Source organism: Brassica napus, chromosome A2 (genome assembly GCF_020379485.1).
Source record: "Brassica napus cultivar Da-Ae chromosome A2, Da-Ae, whole genome shotgun sequence".
Taxonomy (NCBI): Eukaryota; Viridiplantae; Streptophyta; class Magnoliopsida; order Brassicales; family Brassicaceae; genus Brassica; species Brassica napus.
This window is the reverse complement of record NC_063435.1, coordinates 4,134,502-4,149,231: the sequence shown is the minus strand read 5'-3', so window position 1 is coordinate 4,149,231 and position 14,730 is coordinate 4,134,502. Positions and strand designations below refer to the sequence as shown.

The following is a 14,730-nucleotide window of genomic DNA, read 5'->3' as shown; positions in this document are numbered from 1 at the left end:
TAAAAAAAACTATGTAAAATATCGGTTTATATCAATAAAAGGGCAACTATGTAAAATAATAATGTTGTTACTATAATATTTTATTAATTTATAGAATTATTAGTTTACAAAAATTCTTTTACATTTCTATATTTTAAAATAACTTTCTTGTAAACTAAAAATTTTGATTTCATTTTTTATATATTCATTAAATTTTGTAAATTTAACTTTTATATTATTTTTATTATATTATTTGATGTATATGAAATATGCATCATATAATTTAAATTTTTTTTTTACATATAATTTTATGAAATATCGTCAAAATATTATAAAATCTTACAAAAATAGAAATAAACTTTATTGTGGGTACTAAAACTGTATTATTTTTAAATATATAAATTATATATATAAATGATTAATTAATCATTTTATGGGACCAAATATTTGCATCGAATCTTCTAAATTTATTATTTTATCGACTTGTATCATATTTTGAATTAGCCGAATTTGAGATTGATAAATTTATAAATTTAATATATATTAATTTATCAAATACTTATATATAGAGTTTCAACTGTATTGAAAGATTACATATTTTCGAAAATAATCAGATACTTGTTCATTCTTTTTGTTATTCTCTCGAAATTTGAGATCTAAATTTTAATTCCCATAGATAGAAATCAGTTTCAGTTTTTTACTAAACCACCATACTTTTATTAACAAAATTATCTTAAAACAGTTTGGATAAATTTTAGATTATCTGAATTCTAAAATCTAATGCTTTGTTGTAGGCTTTTTTTAGGTTTGACCTACCAAGGACGGCACTAAAGTTTATATCATGAAACTAAAACAAATTTACATTAAAACTATTTTATTGTTAAAAAAAATTGATACATCTTTTCATAACAATTTCATGAAAGAATTTTTTTTGCATATCTTGATTTTGACTAAATTTATTAATTTCCGAAAATATATTTTTTCATAACTCTTTGCTTTTTTGAAATTTTTTGATATTTTCCAAATGCTTGATTTGTGAGCATCCTTTATATACTAAAGCGCAAGTCGCCTGGCGAATTAGAATTTGACATGTGGCAAAATTTTGCAAAACAAAAATAAAAATAAAAATGTCGACAAAAAATTAGTTTTGATCTTAATTTCTGAAATTCTAAAAATATACTAAAAGTCCCTAAATTTCCTCAGATATCACTCCCACGTTCAAAACTTGAAATCACGATTAAAAACTGATTAAAAACTGTTTTATTATTTATATAGTTTTGATCTATTAGTTTTACTCTCTGTTAATCTCTTTTTCTCACGCTTTCATCTCTCTTTTTGTGTTTCCATGTTTTCATATTCTTTAGATCTTTGATGAAAGCAAAAAATCCATATAAGTTTATGATTAAAAGCTCCATCACTGGTTGTGGTTCGTTTGAATTTAGTTTGTTCTTATTCTAAATTATTAATCTTTTATTTTTTTGTTTCACATCTTTTAAGTTGTATGCTTTAAAGCTTAACTCTTCAATAAAGAATGGGAGATGAAAGCTTTGTCAGAAACAAAGGTATCAATAAGACAATACGCATCTTCAGCTAGCTCTGTTATATACAAAATGGGTATGTTTTACTTTTGAAAGTAAGTACCTAGCTTTTTCATCAATTTTAGCATTTCAAATAAAAATGTCACTGATACTATATATTTCTTTCCTTTTGTTATTTTAGATATTGGACTTAACTTATTCTCAATTTGCAGGTGATATAATTCAGAGGAGGGTAAGAGGCTTACTTTAAACCACACTTACAGAGCCCTAAAAACTTGAGAAGTACTATGAAGAAAAAATAATGTCAGGGATAACGAGGAAGCATCAAATAGGTCTAAGAGATTCGGGTGATAAAGGAAACGAGAAGAACCATGTCTATTATTTAGGTGAAGACCTAAAACTCAGCAGGTTAGTCTTCCATATTTTTTTTTGTGTAATTAAAATCTTATAAGAACGTGGTGAAATTTTTTTCTTTACTTTTGATTCAGCAAAGACTTTTGATTTTGTTATTTTTATATAGTGTTGTCAAATTTGTACTTTCTCTCATAAAAAGTGCAGAAGCAAATAGAACATCACTGAAAAATAGAAAATGTAGAATAATGACCAAAAAATAGACGTGAGAAAATAATTCTATATAAATTGCAAAAATAGACTTGACATAAAATATAATAAAATGCAAAAATAGATTTGATATAAAATACTTACAAATATATATCAGCACATCTATTTTAAAAACATCAGTAATTCTGTAAAACAGTTTCCAGACGATTTGTTTCAATATTATCCATGTTTATAAAATGTGTAAAAAAACACTAATTTATTTTAATTCAAAATTATGATAAAAATAATTAAAATAAATTTGATCCGTGCATTAGCACCGGAGTAACACTAGTTCAAGATAAAGAAGAAGAAAACGAATAGACTTCATCAAGTGGAAAATTTCTGTGGACCTAATCTTCTTGTCTTTGATCATATGTTCTTTTATTAATGCTAAAATAATTTTATAGATAAAAAGTTAAAACCAATATAATAGTATTGTTTTGGGCATAATGCTTTTCGTATTATTTAAAAAGTTAAAAGGCAGCTATTTCATATCTAAAAAAACGGATCATGCGTGCGAGTTAAAGAAGCTCAAGTTCTTCTGTTTTCTTTTCCACTTTGGCCCTATGTGATAAAGAAGGGTCGGCAACTTATCCTCGGAATAACACGTGGCGACAGATCATTGGTCCGACATGAGAATCCGACGCCGGACTTATCCTCTTTAAGATATCTCTTTATGTTATTACAAGAGAAACACTGAACATTGAAGAAGTCTGAGAAGAATCTCACTGTTTGTGTCTCTATCCAGAAGAAATAAAGAATCCAAAATTTTCAGTACGTTTTCAACAACAAAATATATAGAAAATTTTGAAATAAATCGTTACAATTGAAAACAAAAGTTAAGCACTAACTATAAAGAACGGCAAAGAAGAAAGATAGCGAAGCTTCTAAGTTTCTCAAGCAAGAAAAATAAAATTGAAATAATTTATAAATAGAAATGAAAAAGAAGCAATAGTCCTTTCGACATCAAGAAGAGAGAACATACACATAATAAGGGGATTCTTTTTCTTGATGGATGATGATGATGAGGATCATGATCACAATGGCTCCACTATCACCATAAACTAATTCCTTGTAGCACTATGTATATATACCCCCATTGTGATCATGTCATTATACAAACATTACAGAACTGTCCTCTTCTTCATTCTAGTTCTCTTAACATAAAAAGAATCACAAAGAGAATCTGTTTCAAAGTGATAAGAGTATAAGCTTTGACAGTTATTAATGGAAGGTAAAGGACGAGTAGGATCATCAAGTTCTTCTTCTTTCACCGCCGAAGTCTTTGGCTTCAAAGATCCTTCGCCGCCATCTTCTTCCTCTGGAATCTTCTCTTCCATTTTCCCTCATCCCTCCAAGGTTATATTTATTACCTTCCTTTTCTTCTAATTTTATTTTTTGAGTGATCAGAGACTTAAACTTCAGTTTCTTGATTTGATTTCTCAGGACGTTGCAAGAGATGGTCCAAGCTTCAAACATGGCCCACAAGGTTAGAGAGGAAGAAAACCTCTTCTTTGTCTACTTAGTCTCAAACTACTATGTTTTTCTTGAATAAGGAATAGCTCTGTTTTTCTAACGAATATGTTTTCTCACACAGCTCAACGTAGAGAATCTTCAACTACGCAAGGAGACAGAGTTGAGCCATGTCATCTAAGCTCTTCTCTTTACTACGGTGGTCAAGACGTATACTCTCGATCCACCACCAACCAAACTTACCCTTCAGTGAGTCTACTTAATTTATGTATATTTTGGTAATCACTGTTTTTAAAATAAAAAAAAACAAATAGGACTTGACTGATCAGAGTAACCATTTTCCAGGTAAAAAACGAGCGTCTTAGAAGCGGAGAAGGCGATGCTAATGGACAGAACTCGCAAGATGTTTCAAGAGGAAACTGGTGGCAAGGTTCTCTTTATTACTGAAGAACCAGTTCCTTTAGTTTCCTTGTAAATATCTCCACAAACCCCATGAAGCTCAAGCCAAGTACTATTATCTACCGAACCAAGACTTTGTATAAATAACTTTATGCAGAAAAAATATTAGGCGATTTCTAATATTAAAAATAATATAAAGAGATCTCCTAGTAAAAGTGTCTTGAATAGATTTGTCTAGTACTTGTTCTAATCAACTGTGTCAGTGTTTTCTCTGCTTTTCTATGTCTCACGTTCAACAAAAATATGAAAAATTTAGAATTTTACCAACTCAAACAAGTGACCAAACCAGACATCTTTATGTAGGAACCAACGCATGTAAAATTAATCTTCTTCTTACAGAACATCACATCTTTCATGTTTTACCAAATGATTAGTAATAACTCTACCAGTATAACTATAGCTCAAATGTATCAAGCTTGTATTGTACAGTAACTCTTATCCGAAATGCAAAGAAACAACCTCTCATACGCATCAGCCATTTTAGACGCAGTGAAAAGCCTCAACGATCGTTTACGTGCCTCCTTGCCTTTCCTCTCCAGCTCCTCTCTTCCATCACTAACAACTCGTGAAATCGCCTCCGCGAGAGACTCCACGTTGGGCGAGAAAGTGTATCCCAAATGCGGACCAACGACCACGGACCCAGTGATACTCGCTAGCCTCGTGGCTAAGACTGGTTTGCCTGAAACCATAGCTTCCAAAAGAGTGTGATCAAGCCCCTGAGCTCGAAGCGTCGGGTTCACAAACACATCGATGGCATTGTAGAACTCCGCTAGCTTTTCTTGATCCAACGGTCCAAGAACGATCACGTTACTAGACCCGAGTTCTTTATATCTGTTCCCCCATGGACCATCTCCCGCCACTAAAACGACGACGTTTTCTCGCGCTTTCTTGTTTTCTTCAAACACACGTTTCAAAGCTGATAACATCAAAGGATGGCCTTTGTCTTTAACCAACCTCCCCGCGATTCCAAGAACCAGAGGAGGCTCTCTGTTCTTGGCGACGCTTCTAACGCCGAATCTCTCTCTGAAACTCTCGCGTTTCGAAACGTCAGGTTTGAAAACGCTCTCGTCGACGCCGTTTAGTACGATGTGGACGCGTTCCTCGGGAATCATGTAGATCCTCTTGAGCACGTCGCCGCAGTGATCGCTAGTTGCCACGTGGTGAGCGTAACGTTGGAAGAACTTGACTTCCTCCACGACACGCTTCGCTCGCTCCGTAAGAGCTGGAGCGGAAGGCGGTGGCTGTTCTGCTTCTGCTCCGGCGGCGACGTCCGCTTGACGGAGGAGTTCTTGGATTATGTCGGAATGAAACGTCTCGTAAGCGATACCATGCCACGACGCGACCACGTTTGGGAGGTTCTTGGCTCGTGTGTGGAGAAGCCCGACGCTCTCTGTGTGAACCACATCAAATGGTCTTCCACTAGCGTTCTGCGTCTGTGATTTTCGGAAAAAAAAATTCACCAATTATGAGCTTTCGCTTTACTACAAGTCGACAGTCATATGTTTTTAATTACATAAAGCTTTCTATTTATACAAAGCTTTTTATGTAAATATACAGAAATAAATATAAAAAAACGATTTGAATGTCCAAATTAGTACATTTTAACAAAAAAATAAAATAAATATAAGCTGTTTACATAATTCAAAATGCAGATGCCTAGTCAAAAAATTTGCCACTAGATACTCGGGGCAAGAATAAAGTGACGATTAAAACCAAATAGAATCAATTTACTGAAAATTAGTTAAGTAATTACAGAAAATAAAATATTGTAGTTGTTTCTGGAAGAATTCTAATTTTACCACAAATTTGATAGACTTTCCAAATTTACTTTTAAATTTTCATAAATATCATAAATTTATGATAAAAAAAAAACTAAATTAACTCTCTTAAATCATTCATAAATGTTTAACAATAATTTATGAAAGTTTAAAAACCAAACCCACTCCTTAATACTGAACTTGAATAATCACTAAATCCTTAAAATGTTAGAGTATTTTTTATTGTTATTTTTGAAAAATAATAGCTAACTTATGGTATTTTAATATATATTTTTTTGTTTTTTTTTACCAAAAAGGGGTTGAAAATTAAATATTGGATGAAAACGCAAAAAGGGGGGAAACGCAAAGCATTGGTGTCCAAACCACCGACGCGGTACAAACGCAGAAGCAATTTTAAAATTCTATGTCTACCTGAAGCTCTTGCGAGAGGGAAGCTTGATCGAGATATCCACCGGAGGTTGGCTCAGAGAGATGAAACCGAAGATTTTTCAGTCCATACTCAGGGAAGGACGGAGACGCTGCGGTGAAAACATGAACCTCATGGCCACGATTAGCTAGAGCGAGGTGCAGCGTAAGCGCGTGCCTCTCGAGCCCACCAGCTTGTGATTTCTGCGGCCATTTTTTAACCACTACAGCGATCTTGAGAATCTTGTTCGGTTTGGACGGGGAGAAAGTGAGATGGTTCCAAGCGGAAGAGAAGGTAAGAAGATCGATGGTTTCGTTGTCGTGGGTGTGGTCGAATGTGTGATCAGTGTTGGGATTGTGGTCGTAAGGAAAAGAACAGAGTGTGGTGTTGTGTCTGAAGAGGAAAGAGACGAAAGAGAGGACAGAGATGAGGAGAGTGAAGTGACAGAGGTATCTGAGACTGAAGGAGAAACTCATCAGTGGGTTTTCTCTAGCCATGGAAAGTGACAGTGACAGATCGAATCTGGAAACTCGAGTTGCATCGTTTAAGACAGAGAAAATAAGTGGTTAGTTTGTCAGTGGATTGAATCGGGAACAACGTTTGACTTTAAGAGACTTCGTTTAGATTAAAACTAAATTCCGTATTCTTTAAGTCATGTGCACATGCTCTCTCCAAAATTCAATGAATCATCGCAGTAACGTCACGCACATGTGACCCACGCGCCTTCGTAATGCGGCGGTGGACGAAGTTGAGAAGGTGGTGTGAGCAATTGGTTGCTAGACTGCGTCCCGTCTCAAGCGAAGAAAAACGTCGAGTCGTTTTGATATTGTGAGGTTGTGGTAAAGGACGACGTGTATGTAGAAAGGAACAAAAAGGAAAAAGAATACGCCGTTGCCGGGGATCGAACCCGGGTCACCCGCGTGACAGGCGGGAATACTTACCACTATACTACAACGACATTGTTGACAGTGGTGATCCATGATATTATAAATACAATGATATATATGGTGAATTTTTAATACCAAGTCTTGAATATCTACGTTCAATTGTAAATTTGTACATATGTACAATTTAACATTTTTATGTTTTCCACAGATGTGCCTGAAAGCAATTCTAATAAATAAAAGTATTTATTAATCAATAAAAATATATCAGCATTAGTAGTTTGATTATCCCACACTCAAAAGTCCAATAGATGTATGGTTAATGGTTGTTAGCTAAAGGCTTTGCCATAAAGTGATATTAGACCAACTTTATTTAATAAAAAAACAATTAATATCGAGTAAAACGTTGCAGATTCGGAAAATAAACCAATATTTCTCATATAGAATGTGAATTGAATTCTATAAGCAATCATAAGCTGGTGGTAGTAGGAATTATTTTAGTGTAGTTATACCAAGAAAAGGTGTGCATACTTACGTTTGGTCAGATTTTTTTTTGTTGGGTCTAAATGTTAAAAACGTTTGGTCAGATCATAAAGCGTGAACTAACCTTACTTAACATCAAATCCTTAAACCAATATATGATGTTGCATGGTATCTTGTAATGGTTAGCAGATCTTCATTAATTTGAAGTGATAAGAAGAACCATATTGTATGTCCTAGCTAACATAATTTGAGGTATGGCATACACGACACATAACTTGTATTATAAGTTAAACTTATTTAATATCATTGGAAGCAGTGATCTTAATATATTTCCAGTCTATCTGATCATGTTAAACTTATTTCAGAGTCTCACAATGAGGACTTACTTACCATGGTAGATTGGTAGTTGAGAGATTATGGAGGTCATTAGTTAGGCTGTTGGAAGTTTCTTTAGTTTGATTTTTTATCTACAGTTAGAAAAATTGTCATGCTTTATTTAGATTTTAAAACTAAAGCTGAAAATAAAAAATGGTTGTAATTAAGCTTTAAATGGTAGGGAAATCAATTTTGGTTGAATACATTGTTTTAAGAGAATTTTTAATGAACATTCACCTAAAAAGGTTCGTTATGAAAAAAATGCATTCATATTTCAACCAATAAAAAAAAGGAAAAAATAAATACATATTTATATTTATTTGTTCTTCTTTTGTTTTTTTAAACTGATTATTTGTTCTTCTTTTTAAATAGCTTTCCTTAATCCTTAATCCCTGGTGGGTCGCAAACTCGCAACAATTGACAGGTGAAATTGTCGTAACGCCTTCTGATAAAGCTGTCATCTGTACGGTCTTCTTCTTCCTTCTTTTTTATATCTCTTAAACTCATAACTTCTCTGTCTCTTCTCTCTCTTCTTGCTTTCCTCTGTTTCTCTAGACAACAAGCATCAAATGGAATCTACGGAACTACAAGACATAGATTTCTTTAGCTCCTTTTACGATCACACAAACTCAACTTTCTTCACTCCAACCACAAACTCGCTCTTATCCGACTCCGTATCAGAAGACCCGGTTCCACCAAAGCCACCAAACGATGAAGAAGACGAGTACGTTGCAGAGTTGACTCGCCAGATGACTAACTACATGCTTCAAGACGATGAAAAGCATCAAAAGGTACACACCTTTTAAGAACACAACAGGTTCGAGTTCGACTCTTCTCTCTTTACTAATCTTTCTTCTTCTTGACTCAGTCTTGTAGTGGTGGCTCTGGCTCACCGCAATCGACTCTTTGGTCACCGTTCGCATCCGGTAATAGCAGCCCGATCGGTCCTTCACGTGAACCAACGCCGCCGTTAACTCCGGTGACCGTTGAGACTAAGCCTGTTATGATTCCTTCCCAATCAAAACAAGCTTTGATCGATGACCAGATCCGATCTATTCAAGCTAACGTGAGCTCATGTTTTATCATTGATTAATTATTCAGAATTTTTTTTTTAAAAGAATCCTTCGATTATAAATGGGTTTTATTACCACCGTTTGATGCATTTATGTTTTTAAAAGTTTAAAAGTTCGTTCACTTTCTATATATATAGTTCCATAAGATCAAAAAGGAGAAAGATAAGCAAAGAAACGATGACGTAGTAGGACACAAAGCAAGGAACTGCCAATACCAACAGAGACCAAGGTCGGGCGTGAAGGCGGTGTTCGTTGACGGGTCCGGTTCGAGAACCGGGTCGGGTGGAACTGGAGTGTTCTTACCACGTTGTCATGGTACTGTTGTGGAGTCACGCAAGAAATCAGGTTAGAAACACTAATAGTAGTAATTTTACCATTATTACTCTCTCTCTGTAAAATTGTCAATCAAATAGAATTATTATTTTCAGTTACTGTTTTAATTGAAAAAACATATATTCATTGTTTTATTATTACTCTAGGTTTGATGAAAATAACTCTATTATTCCTCTCTCTCTCTTTTTTTTTTTAATTTTCACTTCTTATATTTCTATCTTTTATTTCAGAACTTAGTTTTTTTTTTGCAACACTTCAGAACTTAGTTAAATAACCAATCCTATTGTTTGTGTAAAAAAAACAGAGTTAGTGGTTTAAAAGAAGGTTACGTACAATAAACGACAAAAAAATAAAGCTGGAATGACGTCGTCGTCTAGATACTTCGAGATTCCTACTTTGTTTTTTGGGGTTGACAAAGTGAGAATCTTGTGTATATATTAGATTTTAGCAATTTTATAATTATGTACATAATATAATAAATATAACACTATTAACTTTAGAGATAGATTAAAGAGAACTCTTGTTTAAATTCTATCTTAGAGTGTAATTCTTTTATGTGGTCGACGAGATTGATAAAATTACATATCCCTTGACAATTGACATGCACTTGCAGAATCGACTTTCGGTGTTCAACAAATTCCCCTGTTCTCCTTTACTCACAACTGTTTGTTTTTTTATTCATTTAGTTATAGCTAAGCTGAAAGTGTTAGAAGGATTCATAAATTGTGACATAAATAAATTTTATTTGAAAGATTAATAGTTGGATTAAGATTAGGTTGAGTTAATTTAGCTGGTTGAGTACAATCATTACAAGCTCAAAACTCAATTATTTTAGGACAATTTTTATAATAAGAATCTTTCACTTACATTATTACACCGTTTGACTGAGGAGTAGATACCAAAGATTCCTTCGCACCTATTAATCTCTCTTTTTTTCTTTTAAGATTTTATGTGGCTGACTGGCTGGTGATGGGACAGATTTGCCCTACCTGATTAGAATATTGCCACAACTTGCTGGTTTCCCTTTCAACAAAATAGACCCTTTAAGTTCAAAAATCATTATCATTATCTTTTCGTAAGACCTTACTAAGTTCACTCGACCAGTGGATTCTAGTCTAAGATAACCTATCCGTCTTGTGATTCTTCCTCATGTCACCGTTCGATCATTGACGATACCCAATGTATATCCTAACCACATAGTATAAACTTTTCTTTCTGTCTAAGTATAGTATTATAAACCCACACATGTAACACTAATTTACCAAGGCTTTCTCATATTCTTTTTTTTTCTTTTTGTAACACTTTCTCGTATTCGTTAAACACAAAGAATTATACATAATATTCAACATTAAGATTCTTTGATTATTTCATTTTCAATTCCTAAACGTTATCCAATCTAGGAGTCGGTGGGTTAAACGAATATCTTCTACCTTCTGATAAATTTATTCTTTCTTTTGGCATAATTTTGATTTGATGTGGCTTAGATATTGGTGTGAGGTGGTGACAATTTACTATATATTGTACTATTAGTATTGTCGTTCTATGAAACTGATGTCTCAACCAAACAATTTCCTGAAGTTATTACTTTGAGAATTAAGTACCAGACCGGTTTAGTTTGGTTTAGACGTGGATTTGGTTTGGTTTTGACTTTTTGTTTGAAAAAAATAAAATTTTGCAGGATGTTCAACAGTAATTATACCAGCAAGAGTAGTTGAAGCCTTGAAAGTTCACTTTGACAAATTGGGTGTTCCTTCTACATTCTCATCTGATATCCCTCCTTTTCATGGTACCAACCCCACATATCGTTTTCCTTATTCAATTTTCTGTTTGTATTCTTTTGAGTAAAGTTATGATTTACAAGAATTACTTATACCTTATATCCCTGTATATATTTATAAACAGTACAAAACCTCTCAAAATGTTCTCTGAAATTGAATTTTCATTGCTATATATTTTCTTTATATTGAAACTTCTTTATAAATCCTAAAACAACAAAGATAATTATCTAAATTTAATATAATTAATAAAATAAATAAGAAGATATTTGAAAATGTTCCAAATATTTATTTGCATCAGGACTTCCAGCTAATTAGATTTTGGACTTTAGTAGCCATGTGATAGATCAAGGTGTCGATTTGTAAGAAAGTTTATTACCGAAGGATCTGCTCGCCGCGAAATTAATTAGTTAGCATTAACTTACATCATATTAGACACATGTAAACTAATATAGTTTGAAGTATGTTTTTGTTTGTTTGTAATGTTAGGTTTTTAGTATCATCTGATATAATTCTTGATACGTTTTTTTTTTTACACCGGCCAGTTAAAGGTCTTCAATTGATAATTATTGAAACTATTTACTATACAGATGCTTTGTTGGTGTCCATGAAGAACAAAAACAGCAGAAGTACCAAAGGCAGTTCATTAACTCAGGCACAAAGTGGACCACCATACACGGCAGAAACGTCGGCCCAGAGTCACCAAGAACCACCGGCGGATTTGCCACATGAATGGACGTACTGATCAAACATCGGCACACATGCTCGTGATCGCTGAAATTGTAGGTTTTCGAAAGGTAGTATCTTTTCGGATTGAATATTTTATAGTGGGGTCAAAAAATAAATAAATAAAAAGCGTTATAATCATTATTTTAGCTGGAAATATATAAATTTTAAAAGGGGTGAATTTGTTATTTTATTATATTGGTAGTTCCATATGCAAGCTGGTTAAGTAAAATCAATAATTCTTATGATAAAAGAACAATAAAATATGCATATATATGCATGTATTTTGTAATAAAGGGATGGGTTGTTTTTATGTAGAATTCCTTGTAATAAAATCATCGCCAATGTAAAAAATAAAATAAAAGACTTTATTTGATTGGTTAGCCTTGGTTCTTACGTCTGCTTTATATGCTTAAAGTCTCTTGTTCGCATATTACGCCTATAGAGTTACAGTCATTATTTTGCCCTTTTGGAATAACTATTAGTTTAGTATTGTTAGTATTATATCTTCAGAACGCAGTTAAATGTATTGAAATGTGGAAATATATGCTTTCCCGTTTTGCATTACTCATATTAGTTGTGTCCGGTGATGGTTACATAGTGCATTTCTCCACCCCTCATGTGACTTCTCTTTCTTCAATTGTTTACTTACACCGACAAGTTAAATATGGTTAGGTTAAGAGATAACTTCGTGCTACTTAGTTAATTATGGGTTTTGCAGTCTAATCTTCTGATATAAAGCTTCTAAATATGATGATAATATCCCAGCAAGTATGTTTTATACCGAGGCTAGTTAAGTATGTTAAAGGAAGTTAAATTAGAGGTTGGTTAAGTTACGGTTTCGTCTGCTTTGTAAACAGAGTTAGTTGCTGTTTGTTTCACCATTTGTCATCTCCGTCCAAATGATTCATTTTTATGATCTATTCAGATGATCCATTCACATTTTTTGTGATTGTTTGTTTGTCTATCCACATGGCTCATCTAGATGAATTATCTAAATGGATCTTATGTTTGTTTCTTTATTTTCATTTCCATTCAAATAAGTTTAGTAAACAAATTACCAAAATACCCTTGTGTTGGTTTAATCATATGTTTGATATTAAATTTAACTATATTACATTTAATAATTTAGTTGAATATATTTACATTAGAATTATTTTAAAATTAACGATTTTTTTGCGGTTTGGGCAGAAAAAAAAAAGATTTTTCGGTTTTAGCGAGAAAACACATTTTTCGGTTTTGGCGGAAAAACAAGATTTTTCGGTTCTGGCGGGAAAACGAGATTTTTTGGTTTTGGCGGGAAAATACAATTTTTTTGGTTTTGGCGAGAAAACATGTTTTTGTAGTTTTGGCGGAAAAATACATTTTAAGCGGAAAAACGCGTTTTTGCGGTTTTGGAAGAAAACACGTTAAACGAATTTTTTCGGTTTTTGGCGAGAAAACACGTTTTTGCAGTTTTGGCGGAAAAAGACGTTTTTGGCGGAAAAACACGTTTTTTGCGGTTTGGAGGGAAACACGTTAAAACGAAATTTTTCGGTTTTGGCGAGAAAACGAGATTTTTCGTTATTGGCAAGAAAACGCTTTTTTCAGTTTTGGCGGGTAAACACGTTTTTAGCGGGAAAATGTGTTTTTACTGTTTTGGCGGAAAAAACGTGTTTTGCGGTTTTGGCGGGAAAACACGCTTTTGGCGGAAAAATGTGTTTTTGCTGTTTTGGCGGGAAAACGCGTTTTTGCAGTTTTGGCGGGAAAACACGTTTTTGCGGTTTTGACGGAAAAACGCATTTTTGCGGTTTTGGCGGGAAAACACGTTTTAGCGGGAAAACGTGTTTTGCAGTTTTGGAAGGGAAACATGTTTTTCTCGGGAAATCGTGTTTTTGCATTTTTGCGGTTTTTGCGGAAAATGAGATTTTTTCGGTTTTGGCGGGAAAACGAGATTTTTCAGTTTTGGCGGGAAAACGAGATTTTCGGTTTTAGCGGGAAAACACGTTTTTTTTTTGTTTTTTTGGCAGAAAAATACTTTTTTACAATTTTGGCGGGAAAATGTATTTTTTTGTTTTGGCGGAAAATGTGTTTTGGGGTGTTAGCGTGAAAACATGTTTTTGTGATTTTGGCATGAAAACACGTTTTTTGGTTTTAGCGAAAAAACACGTTTTTGCAATTTGACGGAAAATTGCGTTTTTGGGGTTTTAGCGTGAAAAAATAGTTTTTAGTTTTTCGCGGGAAAACATGTTTTTGTAGTTTTGTCAGTTTTTGTATGTGACAAAAATGATATTATTTTTTGATTTGTAATTTGTGAATTACAATATTATGGGCATAATAGACACTATACCATTTTGAATGAATCATTTTCATTCAAATGATCCAAATTGGTTCAGCTGAATGAACTTTATAATTAAACCTAAATTTCCAAAAATCATCCGGATGATCCATCTGAATGAGTTGCACTTTTAGTACCTAAACAAACAAAACTCTCATTTTCATCCAAATGACTCATCGAGATGGAGAAACAAACAGGCCCTAACATACTTGTTCCTCTTGGTCATTATAACCATATCTTGTGTTATTTTCTTCTTCATATCGGTGATCCAGGTTTGGTCCGACTAATTCAATAAATGAGCAAGTCCCTTTGCTTTACTAGCCTTCATGTTAAAGTGACCTACACGCAACTCGTTGTTCAACTGAGGAAGCGTATCCAGAGTCTCCACGAAATCATCAGTGACAACGACCACACCTGACACCACACAAGGGGTTTTTATTAGCATCTCAACGTAGTGTATATGCAACGGATTTGGAAACGGCATGGAACATATTATGGACATACGAACAGATTGTATGGTATGTGCCAACA

At 33.5% G+C, this 14,730-nt stretch overlaps 3 protein-coding genes and 1 non-coding gene across 6 annotated transcripts; 2 read left to right on the top strand and 2 right to left on the bottom strand.

Annotated features, from left to right (window-relative positions):
- The first annotated feature begins 2,827 nt into the window (after positions 1 to 2,827).
- On the top strand, positions 2,828 to 4,265 carry BNAA02G07210D. The gene is made up of 4 exons (XM_013827037.2): positions 2,828 to 3,476; positions 3,564 to 3,606; positions 3,715 to 3,839; positions 3,936 to 4,265. The coding sequence occupies exons 1-4, from the start codon at positions 3,345 to 3,347 to the stop codon at positions 4,035 to 4,037; spliced, it is 402 nt and encodes a 133-aa protein (XP_013682491.1). The 5' UTR covers positions 2,828 to 3,344; the 3' UTR covers positions 4,038 to 4,265.
- A 21-nt stretch (positions 4,266 to 4,286) lies between these two features.
- Positions 4,287 to 6,874, bottom strand: LOC106387207 (D-inositol 3-phosphate glycosyltransferase-like). Its single transcript, XM_013827025.3, has 2 exons — positions 6,239 to 6,874; positions 4,287 to 5,482 (listed from the first exon to the last, which is right to left on the bottom strand). The coding sequence occupies exons 1-2, from the start codon at positions 6,728 to 6,730 to the stop codon at positions 4,460 to 4,462; spliced, it is 1,515 nt and encodes a 504-aa protein (XP_013682479.2). The 5' UTR covers positions 6,731 to 6,874; the 3' UTR covers positions 4,287 to 4,459.
- Positions 6,875 to 7,119: 245 nt separating this feature from the next.
- TRNAD-GUC lies at positions 7,120 to 7,191 on the bottom strand. The gene has a single exon. It is a non-coding gene; the product is annotated as a tRNA-Asp (tRNA).
- A 1,152-nt stretch (positions 7,192 to 8,343) lies between these two features.
- LOC106387186 lies at positions 8,344 to 12,258 on the top strand. 3 transcript variants are annotated; one of them, XM_048750366.1, is made up of 6 exons: positions 8,344 to 8,399; positions 8,531 to 8,766; positions 8,844 to 9,041; positions 9,186 to 9,393; positions 11,060 to 11,167; positions 11,747 to 12,258. In XM_048750366.1, exons 2-6 carry the CDS (start codon positions 8,545 to 8,547, stop codon positions 11,899 to 11,901), a joined length of 891 nt encoding a protein of 296 aa, XP_048606323.1. In that variant the 5' UTR covers positions 8,344 to 8,399; positions 8,531 to 8,544; the 3' UTR covers positions 11,902 to 12,258. The 3 variants fall into 3 exon arrangements, with proteins under 3 accessions (XP_048606323.1, XP_048606318.1, XP_013682459.1); XM_048750361.1 differs by lacking the exon at positions 8,344 to 8,399 and adding an exon at positions 8,416 to 8,438; XM_013827005.3 differs by lacking the exons at positions 8,344 to 8,399; positions 11,060 to 11,167 and having other exon boundaries at positions 8,453 to 8,766.
- Positions 12,259 to 14,730: the final 2,472 nt, after the last annotated feature.